The following is a 26,694-nucleotide window of genomic DNA, read 5'->3' on the forward strand; positions in this document are numbered from 1 at the left end:
GGTGAAGCCTGGGCATGAAAATCCAAAAACCTCCCCTGGTGATTATAATGAAGTTGGCAGCACTCACATGTGATTCAAAGCTGGGTTCTAGGACTGTATCCTCCAGGTTTCTCTGATCCTTTCTCTAACCAAATCACCCTAGCCTGGAATGGAACCTTCCTATGAAAAAAGGCAGAATCTGCATTTTAGTTTCTATTGGTACCAGTAGAGGTCACTGTGCTCAGAGAAACAGTCATCTGGAAAAAAAAGTTATTGTTCTGTTGAGGATATTTGGAGCAGTATTTACCAGAACTATTGGGTTATGCCCAACACCAATGCTACTCCAGGCAATTATTGCTGGTCATAATTATTGCTTCTATTAGGTGCATATATAACAATTGTTAAATCTGATGTGTTGATGCTTTTATCATTATAAAGTATCTGACTAGTAATATTTCTTGTTTTAAAGTCTATTTTGTCTGATATTAAAATAGCCATTCCAACTCTATGATGATTACTGTTTGTATGGTATATCTTTTCCATTCATTTCAGCTTATTGGTGAATATAGGTGTATATAGTTACTAGATCTTGCTTTTTAATTCAGTCTAGCAAAATGTTTTTTGGGGTATTTAATATGGTTGGATTTACAGTTGTCATTTTGTTGTTTTCTGTTTCTTTTTTTCGCTTCCTTCAACTGCCTTCTTTTATATTAAATATTTTTTAGTGTATCATTTTAGCTCTTTGATTTTTTTTTACTTTATTTTTGTTGCATCTTAATTTATCACAGTCTATTTTGGATTAATATTTCAATAAAATACAGAAATTTTGCTCCAATATATTTTCTTTTTCTGAACTTTCCTCCCTTGTGCTCTCTCTCTCTCTCTTTTTTAAAATACATTTTTATTGTTTTCAGAGAGGAAGGCAGAAGGAGAGATAGAAACATCAACGATAAGAGAGAATCATTGATCTGCTGCCTCCCACACGCCCCCTACTGGGGATCGAGACTGCAACCTGGGCATGTGCCCTAGACGGGAATCGAACCTGGGACCCTTCAGTCCACAGGCTTGACGCTCCATCCACTGAGCCAAACCAACCAGGGCTGCTCTATATTTTGTATTATAAACTCAGTGATACCACGTTATAATTATACCTTTATTCAATCTTATATCTTTTAAAGAAATGAGAAAATATACTTTTTTATTAACTCACATATTTATCATTTCTGATATTATTTATTTCATGGATTTGAGTTACCATCTTAATTTTCTTTCACATAAAGGACTTCCTCTAGTATTTGTTGTAAGACAGGTCTGCTAGCAATGAATTCTCTCATTCTTTATTTGGAAATGTGTGATTTTTCCCCCACTTTCACTTTTGAGGGGCATTTTTGGATGATATAGAATCTCTGGTTTTTAAACACATTGATTATGTCATTCTATTGCCTCCTGGACTCCATTGCTTGAGATGAGAAGTCACATGTTAATTGTATTGATGGTCCCTGTTCTGATGAGTTTGTTTTGTTTTGTTTTTTTATTTCAGAGAGGAAGGGAGAAGGAGAGATAGAAACATCAATGATGTGAGAGAATCATTGGTCAGCTGCCTCCTCCACACCCCCCACTGGTGATCGAGCCCACAACCCAGGCATGTGCTCTTGACCCGAATCAAACCTGGGACCCTTCAGCCCACAGGCCAGTGCTCTATCCACTGAGCCAAGCTGGCTAGGGCTTGATGAATTATTTTTCTCTTGCTTTCAAATTTTCTCTGGAGTTTGTTGAGCGTCTTGGATATATAGATTAATGGTTTTCATCAAATTTGGGGAGGGTTTTTTTTTCCCCAAAATTATTTTTTGAAATATTTTTCTGTCCCTTTCTCTCCTCTCCTTTTTGGACTCCCATTACATATATGCTGATGCACTTGATGTTGTCCTATATGTGTCTGAGGTTCTTTTCCATTTTCTTCAATCTCTTCTCACTTTTTCAAATTAAATAATTGCTATTAATCTATCGTCAAGTTCTTATTCTTTCTTCTGCCATCTTGAATCTGCTTCTGAGCCTTTCTAGTGAACTTTTCATTTGTTATTGTATGTTTCAACCTCAGGATTTCACTTGATTCTTTTTATAATCTCTATTTAGTATTTTGGTTACTTTTTAAAAATCTTGTGTTTAGTTTTAAGCTCAGCTTTCTAGGGGGTTGCCCTGCATCTACATAGGTTAGTGGTCAGCCATTAAACTGGACAGAAACACCTAAACCAGTCAGATTTTTACCCTCTCCTGATGGATCTGTGTGTAGATAGAGTGAATTCAGTGTTTGGGCTGTTTTCAAGTCCCTCCTGGCTTTTACTTTTTGCTAAGCCCCTCTTAATTTTCTCTGCACATGGATGCAGCCTGAGCGTTGGCCAGGAGTGTGTGAATAGCTTGGACCCTCTGGTCTCTTCTGTGCGTGTGCGCAGCCCGATTAGGCAGAATGTGCTTGCTGCAATCGTGATTGCGACGTCAGGCTCACAGAGCCGGCGGTCCTCCATGCTCCCATAGCACAGAGGCCATTACTTCCCTTGTACTGATGAAGTGTTTGGACATGGGTATAACCCACACCTCCAGAGTGAGTGAGCTCCTCATCGACCACAGCAACCTGCCGGTCCTCATGTTTTGTTTTGCTTTGGCAGAACCCCCACAGGACTGAGCTGGGAAAGTAAGGGGAATGGAAGCAGCTCCAGGCAAGAACACCAGTTTCCCACGGCTCCTACCCAAAGTTCAGTTTTTCAAACGTAAACACATCTCAGATTGTTGTGGTTTTGGTCAGTTTCCAGAGCAGCAAAATTGTTTTGTCAGTCTCGTCCCGTCCTCCCCCGCACCCCGGGCATAATAATTGCTTTTTTGAGGTGAGGATTTGCTGAGCACCTTACTTGGCTACAGCTAAAGTGCTACCCACCCTAGCCGGTTTGGCTCAGTGGATAGAGCATCTGCCTATGGACTGAAGGGTCCTGGGTTTGATTCTGGTCAAGGGCACATGTCCAGGTTGTGGGCTGGATCCCCAGTGGGGAGCATGCAGGAAGCAGCCAATCAATGATTCTCATCATTGATGATTCTATCTCTCCCTCTCCCTTCCTCTCTGAAATCAATAAAACTATATTTTAAAGTGCTACCCAAAGCATCTGATACTTATGATTGAAGTAATTGGATTGGAGAAGTTGGAACTTAGAGGAAGAAGATAAATACCTTGATTGGAAAAGGATTGTATTCCTGTCAAAACTGTTCAAATAGCCCCTTGTAAACTGGTGATCCAATTGTTTAAAATGGTTATGATTGATAATGGGACATGGGTATATGTTGTGCTTTCTTCCTGTCTTCTGATAGTCCTGTATTTTTTCATGTTCTACTTTTCACAAACTATCCATTTATTTATTCATTGACACGAACTTTCTTTAGTCAGCTGAGGTTTGCCTGACATTGGTCACCGAACAGTCGCAACAGTTCAACCTCTACATCATGCCATCTTAGTCTTTACAGCAATGTTTGTGCAATTATTCAATATTACATCTTTCTTGTTGACAAAATGAGTAGAAATCAGAATAATCAAAATCCCACAGCTAATCATAAGAACTTACTGTCCTATGAATTTGAAATAGGATTCCACAGATCACTGAGCTAACTCAATGATTCCCTCACCTGTGAAGGGTCAGAACTTAGAACAATAAAGCGCTAATGTGGTTATGGGTAGGGGTGTGTGGTAAGGAAGGCTTGGACTCCTGGGGCCTTGGAGGGGCGTGTATGTGGCAGTTTAGTGGATACTTGCATTTTCAATAAGGCTTTCATGCTGTAGTTACATGATGTTTTTCATGTCAAATACCATGTTAGTTCTCACCGCTTCATATGAGCGAAGTGTCCAGTTGTTAGATTGTAAAATTGTTTCTTGCTGACACCTTCAACGATTTCATCATAAAATACAATTATGCTCACATGCCATACTCAACATGTCTCATAACTATGTAGTGTCTTTCCTCAGGCACATCAAAGTTCTCTTTTATGTGTGTGTTTCACGAAAAAGAATAGACTGGTTGCCACCACAAAAGATTAATTTCTCTAAAATTTTACTTTCATCGGACTTATGGCTTGACAATCAAACTTTGCCTCTTTATCGGCTTTCATAAACACAATTAAAATACCAGTAACTTCTTTCAGATGCTAAAGTTGAATATCCTTATTTGGGCTACTCTAGGCTCAGCTTATGGTAAAAACAATTCTATTTTCAGAACAGAGAAAAACAAAGTACTTTGCCTTGCAAGTGAGAAAACAGAGGCCAAGTGAAATTAGATTGTTTGCCCATGTAGTAGATGCCAGAAGCAAAGTTAGTATTAGTTCAGGGCTCCCAGCTGTGTCAGTGCAATTCTACATCATCAAATTGCTATTGGTCTTTTCTCTCCCAGAGATGGTGATATCCCTGAGGCAACATACTACATCTTAGACATCACCTCCTACTTCCCTTAAAAGACTCAGTAAGAGAACTGTGTGCAAATAGGTACTCAGAAAATCTATGCTGAAGTGAATTAAAAAATAAACACTATCTTTGGTTTATTGTGGTTGCTAAGAAAGGGGAAGTATGGGAAGCTCAATAGGCTGCCAGTTAGGTAGCTTTCCTCTAGGAAGATGCTGGGGTCGTATTGGAGAGCATAGTAGAACCCAGAACCCAGACTTGGTCCATGTACAATTTTAAGGTAAGTGAAGAAACTCTGAAGTCTTTGAAAGTGCAGGGCTTTTTATTTTTATTTATTAAACATTTTTTTTAATTGATTTCAGAGGAAGAGAGAGGGGAGAGAGAGATAGAAACATCAATAATGATAGAAATCATTGATTGGCTGCCTCCTGCATGCCCCACACCGAGGATCAAGCCCACAACCCGGGCATATGCCCTGATGGGGAATCGAACCCTGACCTGGTTCGTGGGATGACACTCAACCACTGAGCCACACTGGCTGGGTGGTGTAGAGCTTTTTAAAATTTCAATTGATTGTTAGTATTTAAAAGATACCTTTCTTGTAAAACCATTAGCCCAAACCCATCAGATGATTCAACTCTTCAGGAAAAGAGGGAGCCCCAGCCTCATCTACATCATATAACACCTGTTCCAGGTGCCATGTGCGGTCCTCAGGTAAGGCCCTCCTCACATGGACATAGCTCCTGACTCTGTGCTTCCTTTCTTCTATATGGTGGCTGGGCTTTCTCAGTTAACTTCAAAGGCAGAGAATCAAAATTACAGGTTCTTTAAGTCACATCACTTCTAAGGCAGGGAGACAGTTAATCACACAGGATAATGCTTTTTATAAAAGTGAATCTGGGAAGCAAGGCTGGCTCTAAGAGATAAGGGTCAGACCCCGTTTTGCCCGTGAGCGGTGGAATGCTCTGGCAGAGAGAAGAGGAGCAAAGAAGGGGACTTGGGTTCACATGACTGACCTCAAGTCCTGGCACATTGTTCCTGGCTGTGGGCCTTCAGGTGGTTCATTCAGCTTCTTTAAGCCTCAGCTCCCTCACTTGTCAATCATCTACTCAGGGCAGAGAGGTCCATCTGCCAGCATGTTGAGCGAACTAATGTGACCTCTGAGAACTCCAAAGTGATGCTCAAGGGCAAGGTGGTTTGAGGTAGAGGAGGAAGAAAAAGAAAAGGAATGAGTGTTGGCTCAAAGAAAGCAGGGGTGAAAAGTAGAAAAGAAAGGCAGGGTGGAGAGATGAAGCCAATAGCATGGGGTCTGGGCTGGGGTTAGGGCTTGGGTGATGCTTGGTGGTTGGGTTCTCTTAGCTACACAGAGAATAGAGCTGATTATTAGAGCCAGTCACTGGAAAGGAGATCAGTATTCAGAGTGGTTGTCATGGCAGCTTCCATTTGTATGATTTTAATTCACGGGATCACCTTTAAAGCCTCTGATCTTCATCTCATCTCTGAATAGGAGACAGGCTGCTGAAGGGCTCCCAGCCTGGCCCTGGAGCAGGTCATGTCTTCACACTTCCTTAGGCCACAGAAAACCTGAACCAAGTGGTGTGGTCATACTCCTCACCAGGCCGCAGCAGCACAGGCGGGAAGTGGGGCTGTGGAGGGAAAACACAGGTTACACCTTGCCAGCCAGGCTGCACCCTTACCCAGTCCATATGGCAATATCAGACTGTTTACGGTTGTCTGGCCGGCGTGGCTCAGTGGCTGAGCGTCGACCTAAGAACCAGGAGGTCACAGTTCAATTTCTGGTCAGAGCACATGCCTAGGTTGTGGGCTCGATCCCCTGTGTGGGGCGGGCAGGAGGCAGCTGACCGATGATTCTCTATCATTGATGTTTCTATCTCTTTCTCCCTCTCCCTTCTCTCTGAAATCAACTAAATATATATATATATATATATATATATATATATATATATATATATCAATAAAAAACATACTTTAAAAAAAAGAACTATTTATTATTGGTTTCCCATGAGATAAAGAATTTGAGCCAAGCCCTAACCGGTTTGGCTCAGTGGATAGAGCGTCGGCCTGTGGACTCAAGGGTCCCAGGTTCGATTCCCGTCAAGGGCATGTACCTTGGTTGCGGGCACATACCCAGTAGGGAGTGTGCAGGAGGCAGCTGATCGATGTTTCTCTCTCATTGATGTTTCTAACTCTCTATCCCTCTCCCTTCCTCTCTGTAAAAAAATCAATAAAATATATTAAAAAAAAAAAAAGAATTTGAGCCAGAATGAATATCAACTACATCACTAAGCACACTTTGTAGTAGCAAGACTTTCTTGAAGGAAGCAGTGTGTGGCTTTATACTCTGGTGCAAGCTACATGCGTCTTATCATAGGCAGGCGCTTTGCAGAGCATTCATTACTCCAGGAAATGGCTAGAAAAAGTTATGAGGAAGCAAATAGGAAGAGAAGACATGAAGGATCGCCTTAAAAGTGTGGTTGTAGAAAATGAGTAGGTATTGATGAGAAACATTCAACTGAATAAAGGCTTTGAAGGTACAAAATAAGAGATATTTTTAAAAACATGTAAATGCCATGCTAGTAACTTGGTTAAGTGTTTCCTGTGTTTATCATGACTTGGAGAAGAGAACACACATGGACTTGTGACTCACACAGACCTGAGTCATGACCTCTGTCCTACAGTGTGACCTTGGACACACCACCCTTCTAACAGGCCCGCCTGTAGCTTTACCTGATTGACTGCATCGGGCCAGTTCTGGGTCTCGAGGCAGAAACCAGAGTGCTTGGCATAGACTGCTCCACTCTTGCCCTTCAGGGTGCCGTCCAGGAAGTTGCCCGTGTAAAACTGGACCCCGGGCTGGGTGGTGTGCACTTCCAGGACCCGGCCGCTTCCAGCATGATGGACCCTGGGGATAAAGCCACACATAGGGACAGGCAGAAGCTGGGAAAGCAGCTTTGAAACAGGGATCGGACCCCGTCACAGAGCCCGGACAAGATATATGGAGGAGACAGGAAGGAACAGCACCATGGGAAATTCTCACAGCCTCCGAGGTGAGCCTTAGCAGGTGGTTTTGAGGATCCTCCATAGCAGCTTTTCACTCTGATTTTGGTTTCTCTGGGGAAGGACAAAACAGACTCACCCCAGCCAGGGGTGTGTGTGTGTGTGTGTTGGGGGCAGCCAGATTGGAGAGAGGCAATTTTAGGGTTTTAGGGTCCTGGAGGGGCTGGGATTCTTTCTCATAAAGAGCCGGAGCGAAACAACCAGCTGTTTTTTTGAAAGACACGCTTTCCTCCTGGGACCAGAGCGGGCTGTGCTCTGTAGTCAGCTCTCCCCTACAACATCTGCTGGGGTTTCTGCAACGTCACTGTTTTCTTTTGTTTCCAAACCAGGCCTCTACAGAGGTCTCTGTCAAGAAAGCCTGGGCCTCACAGTCTCTCTGAGAAGAAAACATCCCCCCATGTCTAGTCAACCAGGAAGGCAAAGGGAAAGCGTTTGGGGAAGAGGCGGTTTGGAGAGAAGGCAGCGTCTCCTCAGGTGAGGGCAGGGCGGGAGGAGCGAGTAGTGGGCCCAGAGGAGAAAAGCAGGCTTGAGCTGAAAGAACACAGCCGGGACCTGGGGCTGGGACTCCGTGGGAAAGCAGGCTTTTTAAGTTCTCTTTCTTCTTAGAGTTTGGATCATTTTCTCATATTGAAAATCATTCTACAAACACTCAGGGTCCTTTGCTCGTGGCAAGCGTGGCATTAGGCAGAGGCAGGGATTCGCAAAGCTGAGGTGGCAGACGGGGCTGGGGTTAGTGAGGAGGGTGTGTGCACACTGCCTATGGGGCTGACGAGAAGTGCGGCCTCCAACCTTGCATGGACGTTGGGCAGAGCAAAATCACAAGTCAAGGGAGCACAGCGGGCTCTGGGAGTTCAGGGAAGGCAGAAGGGGCTTCAGTCAGGCGGAATTAGGGCTTCTAAGAAAAACTGAGCCTTAAAGGACAGGCGGAGCTGGAGGGTGGGAGCAGAGAGAGAGGGGAAGCCGGGCAGGGGCAGGGATGATGGCATCTGGGAGCGGGGAGGGGCGGGAAAATTCTGCAGAGCTCACCTTTGGAATATAAGCTTTGAAAAGACATGGGATGTGGTATTTGGTCCCGGTAGCGTAGTAAATGGCATTGATGTGGCCAGAGGGAAAGCTCCCCAAATAGGGGTTGCTATCTCCTCTTCCCTGCAGCGGCAGGAAGTGGAAAGTACCTACCGCGCACAAAAGTGCTTTTCCTTCGAGCCCTTCAGACAGAAATTGTGGTCAAAGCCACCGACGTGGAACTCCTGCAGGTGTTTCCCAAGCGCCACTGGCTTCCTCAGGTCAAATGCGGTTCCTTGCACTGGAGCAACTTCTCCTGGTGGGAAGAGGCAGGGAAAGGGGGGATAAATGCCCAAATCAAATCTTCATGCCCGGTGTCCTAAAGGCCCACAGGTCCCACCCTCTCTGCCTTCATTTCAATTTGTCAAGGAGATGGGAGTCCAGATCCTACAAAGGAGAATGAATTACTCGATTTTTTTAAAAATTGTAAGATGCTACTGATTGCAAAGGCAGTGGTCCTAACATTCAGAATCATTCACATGTGAAAGAAATAAAAATCATGAGGAGATGCATAATTTCCATTATGGGCTCAGTTGGATAAGGGGTGATGGTTGTCCTAACCATGGCGTCAATCACTTTGTTGGCATTTCTCACTTTAGTGCTCCTGGAGTGGCTAACCAGACACCACAATGTCCCTGAGAGGAGGGATTCGCAACCCATATGGGGCCATTATTGGCCAAAAGACACTGGCAACCCCCTTCCCAATCACTTCCCTGTAGACACACTCTAAGCTGAAGCGGGGCTGGGACAGTCCAGGGCAAGGACGCATGGCCACTCTACTATTTGCCAATTTTAGGTCAATCTGAAGGCAAGCTTTGTGTCTCCAGGCGTGATTCCTGGAGGAGTTATAGTCCGCAAGGCTGTGTGTGTAAGCCAGGCTCCTCAAGCTCTAAGAGCCGCACATCTGTGCTTATCTTGAAGCGGGACATCTTGAAGCCTCTTCACAATGATGTGGGTGGGGACTCAGTTCTGAGATGGGGACGCTGCAGTGTGGGGCCCCTCAACTCTTACAGGGCAAAACACAGAAGGAGCATGGACAGGAGCCCTGCCGTGGTGGTCACCACAACCGGTGCCCCGTCAAGAACATCCCTCTGGTGTTACAGAACTGAAGGGTGCTGGACCCGAAGGGTTTCTCAGAGCTCACCTGGTCCAAACTGCTCATGTAACATGAGGAACCAGCCACGTAACCTGACATTATCAAACAGCCACCTATGGTACTGACACACTGCATTTCATTAATTTAAGACACTCGTTTTCACAGTTTAAAACCTCTGAAATCATGTTATGGTTTAACTGGCAGGTTTTCCTTTCTTCGTGGGATGTGAAATAATGAACTTTACAATTGATGGCATCTTAGAGTGGATAAAACATGTAAACAAAAGTGAACAAGTAATCAGGGATTTGAGGGCAAAAAGGAGAAATTAGGATTATTTCATGAGTGATTTCAAGTAGAGGTTAAAGGGACATTGTTCTGAAAGCAGTGCCATTTTGCCCTATCACCTTTCAGTCCCTTCCTAACGCGAACGGCCCAGCGGTGAGAGAGAAGACAGGCAGTGTGGGTGGGCGTAGGGGTGGCGGACTGGGAGATTTCATGGAAGAAATGACAAGGGTTGAGCAGAAGCTTGAGCTGAGATCATATTAGGTTGAATGGGTGAGGGAGGTTGAAGATGTGGAGGAAACAGCTTGAATACAGGTGATAGGGAGTTTCCATGATATAGAATTATAATATTATGTATATTATAATATTTCCATGTATGTATACAATATATATGTATATATTTACATTATATATAATATACTTACATTATTTAGTTATTTTCTATATATTCCTAGTTTTGGAGTTTGATTTCCTTTTTTTTTTTTTTTAATATATTTTATTGATTTTTTACAGAGAGGAAGGGAGAGGGATAGAGAGTTAGAAACATCGATGAGAGAGAAACATCGATCAGCTGCCTCCTGCACATCTCCCACTGGGGATGTGTCCGCAACCCAGGTACATGCCCTTGACCGGAATCGAACCTGGGACCTTTCAGTCCGCAGGCCGACGCTCTATCCACTGAGCCAAACCGGTTTCGGCTTCCTTTTTTTTTTTTTCCTGCAAAAAACTTCATTGTTTACATTGGTTCAATACCTGGGAGTGGTCTTCAGGGTGGTTAAAAAAATGTTTAGGGGTTTCGGGGAGAGGCTCAGGCAAAAGCCAGACACTAGGGGATGCAGATGGGCCCCTCAAAGGCCTCTGGGCTCCACAGGCTCCTAGTCGTGCCTGAGGGTGAGCCTGTAGAAGAGATACTCGCCCAGCTCAGCCTGGGGGTCGCCGGCAGCCTGTGGAGGTGAGTCCAGGTGTCGCCCATCTTCCTGATGAGTTTCACCTCCTCACCCAGGAAGTGGTTCTGCAGGGAAGTCACAGAGCTGAGGGTCTGCGGGTAGAACCAGGGCCTGCAGCTCCAGAAGGGCCTGGTTCAGGCTCCTCTCCAAGGCCAGGGCGGCTTCCATACACCCTGAGTTTTGCCCACTCATCTTGGGGGGCTTCAGCAGGACCTGGGAGAGAATGCGGCCACCGCACTGGTTTTGCATCTTTAAGAGACACTCAGCACCCTTGCGCTTCTTCGCTGCAAATTCTCGGTGACCCACGCCCTCCAGAGCCACATCGTCCTGGTTGAATAGAAGCCAGAGAGAGGTAGGTGTGGGAGGCCCGCAGGTGCAGGTTGGCCAGGCGGTTGACTGCAGCCTCCACTTCAGTGGAATCATTCTGACGAATTTGGGAGCTCATGGTTGTTGGGCAATAAGGAGTTAAGGTAGAAAAAGAAACCAGTGTGTTGGCTGGTCCTGGAGATGGTTCCAAAGGTGGTGACTGGATAAGACACTGGAGGGTGGTCGGAGGCTGGAAGAAGGGGCGTCCCTGGGTCTGTTCTGTCCACACACAGTTGAAGCAAGAGACAGATCCGGGAGCGCCGAGGGCACTGGCTGATTTCCTTTTGGATCCAGGAATTATTAAAAGTTAAAACATTTCTAGGTCAATATTGGCTGTATTTCTTATGTTTTGTGACAATGCCTCAGGTTTCCTTTACGGGCTTAGATATGCTCATTTTTGTGTGAACCTTCATTGTGAGTTGCATCCTTTATCATTACTAGATGTCCTCTTTTATGTAATTTGATGCTCCCTGTCCTGAAACCAGCCTTTACTGGTAAGAGGGAGACCCTGCTACTTCGGCCTTCAGGTGTTTGGTGTGCTCCTGAAGTCTCATATTCCAACCTTCCCGAGTCACTCGGTTTGTACACGGCGTTCCGCTGGGTTTTGCTTTGGGAGTCCATCTCTGAGACTGTGTTTAACGGGGGCATTCCACGGCATTAACATGACATATACGTGTTCTAAGTGTTCTTTGTTCTATCCTTATATTTTGTGGCATGCTTTCTGTGTTTATGAATTCTAGTTATTACTTAAAAAAAAATCTTTTACATATGATCGGTTTGTGTGTGTTTCTGGTCAGTTAGAAGGTGTGTATTTTTGTTTTACATCTATCTATAAGTAACTTCAATGTCATATACTTAATGTTGTTTCTTAGACTCTGCCTAGCGACTCCTTCCTCCCCCTTCCTCTTCTCCCCTTTGCCCAGTAGGGTTTCTGACGGTTCAACTTTAAGTATTCTCACCAAGGGCGCGTTTCTTTCCCAGCAGATGGTGCTAGAGACACGATAGAAAGAGCTTTGTTTATAAAATAAACATCGACCTCATTTGAGTTCAGATTCAGCCCTCTAACCCCTGATCTGTTCTGGGAGAATGAATAGTTGAACTTTTTGGATCTGTAAGGCCAAAGGGCAAATCTTGGCAGTGACCCCCCCCCGTCCCCCCGCCCCCCCCCCCCAGGGGCTATTGTTCTGTGTCTCCCAAAGGGACTTTAAAAAAAGGGAACTGTTTCCTTATGAACCAATTTAACTGGGAAAGAGAAGCAGCTGTTCTCATGGGCTCAGTAGATTTTAAGGTTACCCATCCATATGCTAAGTGGAAACTTATGTTATGCTTTCTTCCCTTATATGGTGTTCACAATATTTAGTTCTTCCCTAAAGCTATACTTGTCTCAAAATCTAACCCTTCTGACAGTCCTAGCCAGTGATTTGTCTAGGTCAGCCAAGATTACTTACTTCTCTTGACTTGGAAAAAAGAAAGTCACGCAGTTTTCATGACATAAGGACCCAAGGGCGAATTTCCAGTCTGAATGCCTGATCTTGAGCAATCTACAAATCAGTATTTATTTTACTTTCCTCTCTGTAAAACGAAGCTGCTATTATTTGCAGCCTTACACATTACATGGAAATATTCGACCATGTAATGGCAAAGAAGCCCTGATTTTAAAAATGAGAAACTTGGGATAATTCTAAAGGGAGGTTTTGCTAAAATGAAAAGAAAACATGAAAAAAAAGGTTCCAATCTGTCTTTTCCAGCCTCATGCCCTCATACACCCCCTCATGTGCCTACTGGTTGGGCACATAGAAAATTTGGAATTTGTTCCCAGATTCACCCTGTCTTTGGGCCCTTTCTCATAACCGGAATGTCCGTTCTGTGCCCCCCACACCCACCACACTCTGGCACAGTCCACGGGATCATTTAAGAATATTCTTGCCCTAGCTGGTTTGGCTCAGTGGATAGAGCGTCAGTCTGTGGACTGAAGGGTCCCAGGTTCGATTCTGGCCAAGGGCACAGGCCAGGGTTGCGAGCTCGATCCCCCCGCCAGTAGGGGGCGTGCAGGAGGCAGCCAGTCAATGATTCTCTCTCATCATTGATGTTTCTCTCTATTCCTCTCCCTTCCTCCCTGAAATCAATAAAAATATATTTAAAAAAGGAATATTCTTCAATGCCATTTCCTCTGTGAAGTACTGCAACCTCCACAGTGAGAACTAATCCTCTTTTCTACTTTGTTCCCATCACACTTTAAACATATATTCCCCCAAACATTCATCACATTATGGCATATTTATAGGATTATGTCAAACTATTTGTCTAGCCAAACCGGTTTGGCTCAGTGGATAGAGCGTCGGCCTGTGGACTGAAGGGTCCCGGGTTCGATTCTGGTCAAGGGCATGTACCTTGGTTGCAGGCACATCCCCAGTGGGGGGTGTGCAGGAGGCAGCTGGTCGATGTTTCTCTCTCATCGATGTTTCTAACTCTCTATCCCTCTTCCTTCCTCTCTGTAAAAAAATCAATGAAATATATATTTTTAAAAAAATAAAAAACTATTTGTCTAAAACAGTGGTTCTCAACCTTCCTAATGCTGCGACCCTTTAATACAGTTCCTCATGTTGTAGTGACCCCCAATTTCATTGTTACAAATTGAACATAATTAAAGCATAGTGATTAATCACAAAAACAACATGTAGTTATATATGTGTTTTCCGATGGTCTTAGGCGACCCCTGTGAAAGGGTCGTTCGACCCCCAAAGGGGTCGTGACCCACAGGTTGAGAACCGCTGGGCTAAAAGGAATGTGAGTTCCTAGAGCGCCAGGGTGTGTCGTTATTTATCTTTGTACCCTTCGGGCAAGAAGCAGACTTCTTTCTGGACGGAAAAAACTTGATGATGACAACAATGAGAAACGGGGGTAACTGTGAATGGTGTCGTATCCTGTGACAAAGTCAGAATGAAAGATCTAGAAAGAACCTTAGGAATGACCTCATCTAGTCCCTTCACTTTACCGATGAGGAGGCTGGGATCCAGAGAGCTAAAGGGACTTGCCCAGGGTGACACATCCCCACAGTGTCAAAGTCTCCAGGCCCCTTCTCAAGTGCTTTCCACCGCAGCCTGGAGTGGCTTGGTTAGAGCCCCTTCCACCCCCCACCCCCAAGTGTTCTCGGCTTTTCTCACGAATGTGCAGTTCTAACTTTGTGCTTTGATGCTAAGAATAGAAGGAGATGTCAAAATAGCTCTCTCAGCAACGCTGAGTGTCGAGAAAACGCAGCGGAAATGGAGAGGGTGCCCTTGTAGAGGGGTCACATCACTAGACTTTGGTTTTGAAGCCGCCAGGAAGCTGAGGTGTTGGCAGAGAGGAGCTGTTTTCTGAAGAGGATGCTTCTGCAGGTTGGCCGGGCGTGCACTGGAGTCTGACAGCAATGCCTAGCAGATGGTGGGCTCCGGCCCGAAGGTGCGGGTTACAGCTCTGGGGCCCAGGCGCCACCTGAGGCCGCATTTCTGCTTCCCCATTTCAGGGAAAGTCTGGCTGTGGCACCACTAAGGACCCAACTGAGGTTACTGTCAGGGATTTAGAGTGAGACCAGTAGCTGCCTATTGGCATCAGTGGAGGGTGGGGCAGGGGGATGGGGGGGGGGCGCGGTATTAGCCAGAGCTGAGTTTTGTTAGGAGAATACAAAGAAGAGGGAGGGTGCAAAGGAGCTAAGTGCAAATGCCAAGGGACAATTCTAACGATGGACTTCTGACCTAATCTGGGGGGAGTGAGGTCATGAGGAAGTGAGGGCCCGTGAAAAGGTGGTAAGATCAGAGATTATATAGGTACATGTAGCATCATAATTATTGGAGCTGGTAGACATCTTAAATGGTGATCATGGAAGGCTGCAATTATGACTATAAGAGTGAGTAGCTGAGAAGGGTGGAGGATAAGATCATTGGAAGAGAGGATGTGAAGAAGCTGAGAAGTCAGGGTATCATCAATATGGATAGTGAAATAAGAATTATTATTGCGAGCAACACTCTGTGGCAGAGGATGGACACAGTCTGACACAATCTGAGCTTCCTATAGCCATAAAGTTTAACCTATTCCGGTGCTCTCCTCTATGAGACAAGCCGTTATATAGACTTAGTGTTAAAAAAAAAAAGAAAAAGAATTATGACAAGAGTGGTGTTGGAGTGACATGAGCGAGGAATGAGAATGACTGGGAGTGGGGTCTATGGATGACCTCAGCAAAGAGGCATTAGATCTGCTTTCTATTTGCACTTCTGGCAGAGATCGAATTACCTGTCCTCTGGGAGTAAAGGAGAAACCCACTGCCTTCGTGAAATCCACCTCCGTGAGTCATTGCTCTTATCTCCCATAAGGGATTCTTACACACATTCCATTATGAGGAATTTGGCCTTTTCCCCATGGCTGCTTATGGCAGATGGCATTTTTAAAAGATGGCCACACAGTATATATCCCGTCCTACATGCTCTTCTTATGTTGACACCCCTTCACTGAGGTGCGAAGCCTTCGTTCCCTCCCTTAAACTTAGATGGAACTTTACAATTGCTTCGACCAAGAGAATGTGGCGCAGTGATGCTGTGATTTCTGAGGCCGGGTTCCAAAACCAGAATGACTTTGGCCTGTGTCTCTGTCTGTCAGGACCCCAGCTGCCATGTCCTCAGGAAGCTCAAGTCACATCACAAGGCCATGTGTGGGGTGTTCTGGCCGACGGCCCCAGCTAAGTCCCCAACCAATAGACAGCACTGACTGGTGATTCCAGCCCCCGGTTCTGAACTTCCAACAGAGGCCCCTGGCATCATACGCAGAGGAAAGATAATGTGCTGTCTAAATCCCTGACCCAAGAAACAAAGATATTAAATGAAGTGTGAAATAATTTATTAAATAGCAATAGATGACTAGTATACTGCCTTTGGGTGTTCATTACTTCTTGGCACTTACTTGACAAGTCCTGGCGGGAGGTTAACATACCCCTTCCTCCCCACCTCCTTTAACATAGAAGTGATTTTAAATAATTCTACCTTAGGGACACTAATCCTTGCAATTACTTTTGGATAGGGAAAAAACAAATACAAATATTTTAGGTTACTCATTTTTTAAAACAATATAGTGAGATACACACACACACACACACACACACATGCTAGAGGTCTGGTGCACAAATCTGTGTACGGGTGGGGTCTGGCTGGCCCGCCCCGATCAGGGCCCATTGGACCAGGCTGGCTGGGGGGAAGGGCCTCAGGTGGTTGGCCTGCCAGCCCTGCCCCCTGGTTGAACTCCAGTTGAACTCCTGGTTGAGGGGACAATTTGCATATTAGCCTTTTATTATATAGGATATTTTATTGATTTCAGAGAGGAAGGGAGAGTTAGAAACATCAATGATGAGAGAGAATTAATGATCGGCTGCCTCTTGCATGCCCCCTACTGGGGATCAAGCCCACAACGTGGGCATGTGCCCTTGACTGGAATTGAACCCGGGACCCTTCAGTCCACAGGCCTTACGCTCTATCCACTGAGCCAAACCAGCTAGGGCCAGATTATCCATTTTTGAGCATCTTTTATGTACCAGGCATGAAACTAACCTCAGGGAGTCTAGAATCTGGTCAAAGAGGCACACAAAATATAAAAACTTACAGGAGAGTGTGACAAAGGCAATTGCGAGTGGCACTCAGAGGCCTGGGGGAGCAGAGAGAAGCAGCCCCTAAGGCAGCCTGGGGGCAGAAGCCTACTCTTGAAGGGGAGGCGGGTTGGCTAACTGGCCAAGCCACAGGAACGGACTCCTGCCACCTGGGAAGTTGTATTTGGGGCTCAGGCAAGGCACGTTTATATTACACACATTCCATGGACTCCCAGCTCTGATTTATTTTTTTGGGCAAAAGACTTAAGAAACAGAATAGAAGGTGAATTAATTCTTGTGGATTCCTGATCAAATACTAAGTCGGCGAAATGGTTTTTTTTGTAACATCTGAGCATGAACACTTTCTCAGTGTCTGACAGAAAAATCCACCTGGGGTGAATTTTAATTCAAAGCTTTTAATTTCCCATCATCTGAAAGAGCTTTTATCTCTGCCTGGTGGCCCTCGCGGCTGACTCTCTGAGAAGACGAACAGATGGTCACTGCAAGAGTCGCTGCATCTCCACGGTCGCTCGTTTTTAGCCCTTCCTTCCTGGCAGGTCCCTTTCTCTCTCATTTTCACACAGCCCAGTAACACCATCGCTGGAATAACATCACAGTCCCGCCCCACAGTCCTCAGCACGGCAAGTCCTATTTATCGTTACAATTACACATTATTTTGGGAAAAGAGAAAAGAAAAAAAGAGGGGGAGGAAAATCTAGCAAAGACTTCTAGAAAAATTTCTCCAATAATTTTTTCTCCCTTAAAAAGGCAATGTTAAAAAATATTAAGTATATTATTAAAAATTTTTTCTATGATTTACCCTATATTTTACAAATCTAGGTACGACATATTAGAATTTAGATAGACTTACTAACTGACCTTGGGTAAGTTTGTATGTCTCGGTATAAGATCCAATTTCCCCATTTATATAATGGAGTTAATATTGGTATCTACCTAATACAGATACTGTGAGGTTTACTTGAGAGAATGCTATGAAGGAAGTCCTATATCTAAGCTGGCACATTTCTCTCTCTCTCTCTCTCTCTCTCTCACACACACACACACACACACACACACACACACACACACTCCAGAAATACAGAGCATAAATCATTCATGAAAAAGAAAGGTGCATTCCTGCACCTCTAAGGGACATTGGCATTTTCATTAAAAAGGAATTCAGGTGATTTGTTTTTTGAAGCTTCTTAGTGCTTTTAAAATCTGGAGCAATGAATTTTAAACTGTTTTTTTGAGTCATGGACTCCTTTGAGCATATTATAAAAGTTATGGGCTCTCCAGGAAATGCATACACACATACAGAATGTTCCCAGACCCTCTGAAGCCCAGCCAATATGCGCCTGGTTGAGAATCGCTGATCTGCAGGCTGGTGAATATGTTCTGCCTATATTGCTGCTCATCACCAAACGCGTTGCCCTCTTGTGACCTGATACTGAAATGTACATTTGCAACGATGCAGTCACATAACCTCAGGCTTTTGGTGAAAAAATGCAGCCTGGGAGTCTACTGGCAGGCTCTTCCTATTGCAACGCAGCAAAGGCTTTGCATAACACATCAAGGTCTCCTGTTTATGATTCCTCCTCCTTCTAGCAGCTCGTACAACAAACTGCCATGTGAAAGGCACAGAAGCTTGTCTTAATCTGAGCAAATCAGCAGCTTTCAGAAACTGCAGGAGAATGAAGCATCAGAGAAAGTGGAAATTGCCCCTAATGACAGCTCAGAAAATGGGGCTGATTAGGCAAACTGTGCCCCCCTGCGTCGCAGTGGATATCAGGAGTCGTGATCACCAATTACTGCCATCAGCCTCCCGGGGCACCCTGCTCGCCTGTTTGGCAGTCAAACTCAATATTAGAATGGGTTTTAGAGCCAGGCAGGCCTGGGTGGATATAAAGCCTGGCTTTCCTTGCTGTGAAATTTTGTGGAGGTTGCTCAGCTTCTCCGAACCTTGCTTTCCTCATCTGTCAATGGGGATGACAAGTGTCTATCTCATGGGATGATGCAAATTAAATCAGGTAAGGCATGTCCAGCGCCCTGCCCCGCCTGTAGGAAGTACTCAGCAGTGCAGCTGAGTGTGGACTGGAGCTGAGGGGGATACCAGCACAGACATTGGACTTAGGGAAACCTGGCCCCACCAATCACCTGTGTAACTTTGTGCAGGTTACCTGACCTCTCCACATGTCTGTTTCTTCAACTGAGGCATGACTGAAGCATAACACCTACTTCTCACTTATCAAACCGGGATAACAGAGCCCCCACCTCATGAAGTTGTCATGAGGATTAAAACAGTGAATAGAGGGGAAGAGCTTAGCTCAGTGATGATGGCGATGGTCATGATGGTGATGACGATGGTGATCGCTAGCGATTAGATGGTGCGTGTAGAGCGCTTCACACTGTCTGGTTCCAGAGCTTGGGCTCCTCACCATCCTGCTATATTAACTCTCATAAATGCTCAGTCTAATCACTACAGTGATTACTGACGGGGGAGATGTGGCTGGGCCCCAGCATGTGTGAAAATGACTTTGAGGATGTGGTTGGCAGTGAGTTCGATGGGAGTCATGTAGGGTGAATGGGGTGGAGACGGTGTTCGGTTACTTTTTTCAGTACAGGCATCACAGGCAGAGACGCAGGAATGGGGTCAGAGAAGGACCAGATGGCCAGCGCATGGCATAAGAATAGCCGAGGACCTGTGGGTGTGCTGCCTGAAGAAGGAATTACTTGGGGCAACATGATGGCTGCCTTCGAAGGCCTGGAGCCTGCTCCGTAGGGACCCAAGAACTAGCCCAGGTGGGGCTCGGCTCTGAGTAGACAGATTTCAGTTCAGTGTCAGGAAGGCATTTGTGACATGCTGACCCAGGATGGACAGTGAGCTTCCTGTCCCGGAGGCACCTGAGTGCCGGCAGACCCCCCATTTCTGGGATTCAAACACTGGACAGGTGGATGGGGGTTGGAGAAGATAAGATCCTTTCCAGCTGTGACATTCCAGGGCTGAGGGCCATTGGCTCATGTGACGAACAACGAAGCAGGTTGTTCTCTTCAGGGACACATGGTAATATCTGGTTATTTCTCTCCTACCTCTCTCTCTTTTTTTTAAATAATGTATTTTTAAAAATACATTTTTATTGATTTCAGAGAGGAAGGGAGAGGGAGAGAGAGATAGAAACATCAATGATGAGAGAGAATCATTGATCGGCCGCCTCCTTCACACCCTCTACCGGCATGTGCCCTTGACCAGAATCAAACCCAGGACCCCTCAGTCCACAGGCAGACACTCTATCCACTGAGTCAAACCAGTTAGGGTCTCCTACCTCTTTTTAAAGTCAAACTTTTAGCTTGTCTTACCTACAGAGGCCATAGGCTGAGAGCTGCTTTTTGTAGAATGACAATGGCTTTTGATAAGAGAGGACCGAGTAGGTGTGTGCAGCCTGGAGGGGGAGAGAAATAAAGGTAGCTAAGGGGGCAGCAGGAGGACACAGGGTTGCTGGGGAGGGGAGCAAGTGGGGACAAATAGGTGCCAAAAAGGAAAAAGCAACAAAGTCACTGGAGGCTAGACAGCTTTATAGAGCCTTTAAATAGCCACTCAAAGCGTGGACCCAGCACCACATCCCCTAGGGGTGGTTAGAAATGTGGACCCAGAGGCTCCACCCCAGGCCAACTGAGCCAGAATCTGCATATTAACAAGTTCCCCAGCGATCTGTGTGCACATTCCAGGTGAGAGGCACTGATGTGGGGATCATCTAAGGGAGACCCAGGCTCAGGCGTGCTGTGCGTTCATCTCAGGAAAGAAAGGGAGGGAGGAACGCTGGGGCGATGGGAAGAGCGCGGGAGTCTGGTCTCCATGGGGACGGCCCAGCTGTGCTTCCAGCTCAGCTGCTCCAATTATGTCTCTTTATCTAGTCAGGTTCAGAACAGTCCGTCAAATTTGCGCAAGGAAGCAGAGGTAACGGGGCTCACGGCACAGGTACTCATGTGACTCCTAATTAAGCCATCTTGGTGAAATCGCCTCTAGAATGCCTGTTATTATTTTAGGAAACAACATCAAGAGAATGATCATTAAAAGCAACGCCCTGGGTGGGGATTTTGACTCCATTCCAGTGGTTGGCAAGTAAAGCACCTTGGTTTTTTTGTGAAGTCACGTTTCTGTAAATGTTCACAGATCACACAGTGTCAAAGCAGGTCTGCCCTTTCCTCTGCCGATGCCTTTGGGGTTTGCCGCTTTATTCTGCTGCTGCTGTTTTCTCTTTTTCTTTCCACTGAGTATTTTCTGATTTTACTTTGACTTGCAGTGGGGGAGGGTATGCTAAACCCAGTTACATGGTGTTTTCAGATAAGAAGGTAATTTTACACTTCACGGTTGGGCAGAAAATTTTCATGCAGAGAATTTTTCCATCCTAGACTTCCATCAACAGGGCATCCAGGGGTTTGCTGCCATTTGAAAGCTGCCCATGGTCTGACTGCAGACTTCCTGCAGGGCATGCCTGTTAGACCTGTCCCCTCCTGAGTGGGCCCTGTTCTCCAGGGCGTCTGCCATGGCACCCATCGGGGCCCTCAGGTCCTCTGCTGCCTGCCTGAGCCCATTGTCTCTGGGCCACTTGGTTAGTGACACTCTTACTGACTTACCTTACACCCTGTCCTGCTGCCCCTTCTACATGACAAAACCCCAACTTTGGATCATCCCACAATCCGCCTTCTCGGCTCCTCACTCCATGTGGCTGAGAGAAACTAGAGAAAACCCGTGGAAGCACCAACGGAGGCCACTGCCAGTTCATGGTCTCAGCCCCCACCTGCATTCTCCGCACCCTCAGACAAACATTGTACTTGCCCTTAATAAGCTCCTCTCCCCCGAAAAAACCTCTCCCTTGGTCCTGCATCTCCACCGTATGGAGGCACCTTCTCTTCTTCCTCTCACAACATTTTGAAAGCATAGTCAACCCCGGTGGTTTCTAGAGGTGCAGATTCCTGGGTCTACTCTATAGCAAATGAACCAGAATCTCTGGGTGGAGCCTGGAATTCGTTACTCAAGGAAGTTGCCTTCCTTAGGAACTGCTCATTGGCCGGTACTCCCTGACTCTCTTCACATTCAGTTACTCGTCCAATTGTCACAGGCCGGCATCAAACCATTGCAGTCTGTGAAATGGGGTCAGCAGGAGCAGCCGCTACAGCCCACGTACTCCCTGGCCTGACCTCTCTGGAATACGGCTGCTGTCGGTCTCTCCAAGACTTCCGGTCACCCTTCCTCCTTCCTTGCCTCTTCTGATCATTTCCCTTGTGCTTTTAGTGTGAGGACCTAGGGTGCAACATTTAAGGCAGCACTCACTCTCAGGTGCTGACCCAGCAGGGACACAACCCTGAGCGTGAGTGCTGCCTTAAATGTTGCACCCTAGGTGCTGCATGTCTCTTGTGTCACCCTAACCCCACCCTGCCCGCTGCTTCTCTAGCTTTTTGGATTGACAACGCACCCCCACCCCCACATTCTGTGCTCTAGCACTCTCACTCTCCTTGTTGCTAGATCTTTACAGATACGAAGAAGCTTTTCGCAGCTCAGGGTGCTCTCGAGCAAGCCTCCTCCTCCCTGGCCTCTGTGCTTCCTTAGTCCTCTGGGCATTATCTCCGTCACTGTGCTGACCACACTGGATGGTCTTCCAATGTGGTCTGGGCACATGAGAAGCTTCTCTAGTGTAGAGATAGCGGTCAGTCTTTTTTCTAGGACCCGTGCCTGGGGCAGCAGGAAGCAATCAGTAAGTGCTCTACCAGTGGTCGGCAAACTCATTAGTCAACAGAGCCAAATATCAACAGTACAACGATTGAAATTTCTTTTGAGAGCCAAATTTTTTAAGCTTAAACTATATAGGTAGGTACATTGTTATTAACTTAATTAGGGTACTCCTAAGGCTTAGGAAGAGCCACACTCAAGGGGCCAAAGAGCCGCATTTGGCTCGCGAGCCGCAGTTTGCTGACCACGGATCTATACTGTTAGCTGAGCTGTATGCAACTCTGCTCTGGGAGCTCGCTTGAGTCAGCCTTCCTGCCCAGGGTGCAAAGCCCACGGTTGACTCCCAGCCCCTTCACAATGCGGTGACCTCTACGGAGGGCTGTGCGCCAGGTTTGAACTAGAGCCAGCCCCTGTCCACACCCAGGGTGGGGCAAAGGGAGTGTTAAACCATCAGCTCTCCAAGGGCGGTAGTCAGAGCTCTAGCAAATAACTCTCCTGACAAATTTACTTGATGTTAGTCTGAAATTTTCATAGGAATTACACACTGCCCGGCCAAGTGCTAATTTCTGAGCTTCCTGCCAAATTTCCACCGTGCTGGCTCATGTCTACCAACCTCTCAGCGGTGATGTGTGTTCTAGCAGGGCGCACAGGAGCTTTGGGAGTTATTCTGGGCCCTTATAAAACTCTTCTTGGGGTTTTTATAGAGTGATTCAGTAATACACTCCCTTGGAGAGTATCACTGCTGCCAGAAGAGGTCCTTAGAGTTTCTTATTGAACCTCCCTCAACACTGTTGAGGAGGGACCTGCCAGAGAAGAAACAGCTCCAGGGTAAATAACGTGCCATAAGATCCAGTATCACGAGTTGCCCTTTTCTGGACTCTAGCCTTATTCCTTTGAGGACAAGACCTGTGCTATGTGCATGGCTGTGTGTTCTCCATACCTGTTTTGCTCAATATTGCTTCCGTAGGGCTAGCATGGTACCTGGCACACAGGAGGCACGTGATAGGAGCTGGTGATGGAGAATGGGAAAAGAAGAAACGTGGGGAGTGGGCCTGGAGCTGCAGGGGCTCATCTGCAGAGGTGCAGAGCTAAGAGTGAAAACCAGAACACCACGCCCTGGCTTTCCACCTACACTGAGGTCCCAGCACGGCTGCCTGCTTCTGAAGCAGGGGTGGGGAACATCCGGCCCATGGGCCATATAAGGCTCGAGAAATCATTTGGTCTGGCCCTGCCAAGGCATTAAGGGTAAGATAATTAAATGTTTGACCAAATACAGCAGGCTAATCTTTAAGTTGATAATTTTGTATGGCCCATGAATGATATAAATATAAATATTCAAATGGCCCTTGGCAGAAAAAAGGTTCCCCACCCCTGCTCTATAGATTGATGGCCGGGCCTGAGATCCTGATGGCACCTGGGGGCTGGTGGATACTGTAAAGCAATTTCATTCATCTGATCAAGCGGAAACAGAAACGCTGGCCCTCCAAACCCAGAACCCTGGCTGCTGTTGCCCCTCTGGGTGGAACTTGGGGGAAGTTACTTTTCTTCTTGGTGCACCATCTTCCCCCTCTAGCTAGCCTTCCAGCTTTCTTTAGAACAGCGGTTCTCAACCTGTGGGTCGCGACCCCTTTGGCAGTCGAATGACCCTTTCATAGGGGTCGCCTAAGACCATCCTGCATATCAGATATTTACATTACGATTCATAACAGTAGCAAAATTACAGTTATGAAGTAGCAATGAAAATAATTTTATGGTTGGGGTCACAACATGAGGAACTGTATTTAAAGGGCCAGAAGGTTGAGAACCACTGCTTTAGAACATCTAATGGTGATTAACAACAACAAAACAATTTAAAAACCACCCTGGCCTGGCAGGTGTGAGCCAGGAGGTCACAGGTTTGATTCACAGTCAGGGCACATGCCCAGGTTATGGGCTCGAACCCCAGTAGGGAGTGTGCAGGAGGCAGCTGATCAATGATTCTCTCATCATTGATGTTTCTATAACTCCCTCCCTCTCCTTCCTCCCTGAAATCAATAAAAAATATATTAAAAGTAAAAAATAAAAACCACCCTGAAGATTACCACCCTGAAGATTACAAAAAGGAAAGCAAACTATTGCTATTCTTAAAAACGATAATGACACAGCAGGACAACCATAAACTATCATTACCTTGAGGGAGGTAAAAGGCCCGAAAACCCCTCTGTAGACTTAGGGGACATGACCAACTCACACGGATTGACAGCCAGGCCTGAATTACACAGAATTTCAGGGACTCGTGAATCCCTTGAAGTTCTTTGATCATCTTCCCAGACGTACAAGTACGAACCCTGGTTGAGAAGATCTGGGTTAGAGGTTCCATTTGGTCTTTGAATCAGTGTCAGAGATTGATGGGACCTCAGAGTTCAACTCATGTAACCACCATCTAATGAGACTTTACAGGTGAGGTTATGAGGGCTGCCCACGGGCGTCGGTGGTGGGTAGCAGAACCGAGACTTGCAGGCACCCAGATTTAACGAATCTGTTATCCCACAGTATTGCTTTAACGTATTACGTTGAAAACAAATGTAAAGAAGGAGAAGAGTAGAGACAGACTGACTGGGGGGGAAAGGAAGGAGCAGACTATACAGTCTGGCTATTGCTTGGTTTCATTTTGTGTTCAGTGTAGATTGGTTTTCTAGCTTCAAGCCAAAGAGACCAAGCCTGAGGCTCCCTACGGCTCCCAACGTTGGCTCCGTAAGGAAATCCTGATAGATCACCTGAGGTAGACTTGTGGAGGGGAAGACAGGGGAGCTCTGGCACAAGATGAGCTCTAAACATCTATGTCACTACAAAACCCCGAGCAACAAAGAATCTACTGTGCCCAGGAAGTGGGGGAAAGATTTCTAAGGAGAAAATATGAGCTTTGAAGAAAGAGTAGGGGTTTAGCCCTGGCTGGGTAGCTCAGTTAGTTGGAGCATTGTCCTGTACACCAAAAGGTTGCGGGTTCGATCCCGGGTTGGGGAGGGTACAGTAGGCAACTAATGGATGTTTCTCTCTTACATTTCTCTCTCTCTCTCCCCCTGTCTAAAATCAATAAAATTATATTCTCAGGATTTTTTTTTAAAAGAAAGAGTAGGGGGTTTATGCATCAAAGAAGGGGGTACTGGGTGGTCCCTATAGGTGGGAGGGCAGTTCTAAATCAGGGTGGGGTGTGAGTGAGGCAGGATGGGAGATGGGTCTGGAGGCAGCTGGTATTTGACTTGGGAGCCATCTAAGTTTTTTTTTTTTTTTTAAGCTGAAGAGTATCAAAGCGAGATCTGCATTTTAGATAGATAACTTTAGTAACTGGATGGAAGATAGCTTGAAAGAGAACCCCTCTCCCCCGCCCAATTATAGAGCTATCGTCCAGATTCATCTGTTCATTCACTGATCCCAACTTATGAAGCTCATAATATAAGCCAGGCACTGACCTGGACAAGAAGAGCCTAAAGGACAATGATTGTGAAGATGGAGCCATAGAATCAATAATACATATTGAGGAAGCAGATTTGAGAAATACTTAGGAGTTAAAAATCAGCAGGACCCGACGACTAACAATATCGGGTGGGTAGGGAAGAGGTGGGATTGAAAAGGAAAGAGGTAGCATATTGATGGAAGGTTGAAAGAAATATGTCCACTATTTTAGAATTATATGACGTCTAAAGGAATTTTCTGTTAGAAGCTCCAGAAAGATGAAAACATGACACAAATCAAAACAAACTTCATCTGTGCCATCTTTGAGCCAGGAGTCTACTTTTGGAATTTGTTATTTCTCCAGTGCAGACACTCACACCTGCCCTAGGGAAGTAATTATAAAACTGACTGAATTGTACGCTGAACCCAGAGAGCTTGAGATAAAATACACAGAGCTTGCTGGGTGTCTCCCCACAGCCTACAGTAAGCCTTTCCTACCAGAATTCTAATTTTGTCATAACAGGGTTGCTTTCATGTAATTTTAAAACAAGCTTTCAAAAACAGAGCAGCAAGAATAGCAAGTGAACACAGATGGGCTGGGGGAAAGAGTGGGTTCGGTTAATTTTTATAAAAATAAAAGGTATCTTTTCTCAAGAAAAAGAATAAGATGGGCTTTTGCTAATG

The 26,694-nt window shown here is 45.8% G+C and overlaps 1 protein-coding gene and 1 non-coding gene across 2 annotated transcripts in view; one reads left to right on the forward strand and one right to left on the reverse strand.

Moving 5' to 3' along the window:
- Nucleotides 1-5,848: 5,848 nt before the first annotated feature.
- Nucleotides 5,849-26,694, reverse strand: part of GALM (galactose mutarotase) — a 43,126-nt gene continuing 22,280 nt past the window's right edge. The window contains exons 5-7 of the mRNA XM_023746193.1: nt 8,666-8,807; nt 7,160-7,334; nt 5,849-6,057 (exon numbers count right to left, since the gene is read on the reverse strand). Coding sequence (XP_023601961.1) covers nt 5,980-6,057; nt 7,160-7,334; nt 8,666-8,807 — 395 coding nt within the window. The 3' untranslated portion in view covers nt 5,849-5,979. The remainder of the gene's footprint in view (nt 6,058-7,159; nt 7,335-8,665; nt 8,808-26,694) is intronic.
- Nucleotides 15,238-15,357, forward strand: LOC111824227. Its single transcript, XR_002827295.1, has one exon. It is a non-coding gene; the product is annotated as a small nucleolar RNA SNORA28 (small nucleolar RNA).

The sequence above is a fragment of the Myotis lucifugus genome, unplaced genomic scaffold (assembly GCF_000147115.1).
Source record: "Myotis lucifugus unplaced genomic scaffold, Myoluc2.0 scaffold_6, whole genome shotgun sequence".
Taxonomy (NCBI): domain Eukaryota; kingdom Metazoa; phylum Chordata; class Mammalia; order Chiroptera; family Vespertilionidae; genus Myotis; species Myotis lucifugus.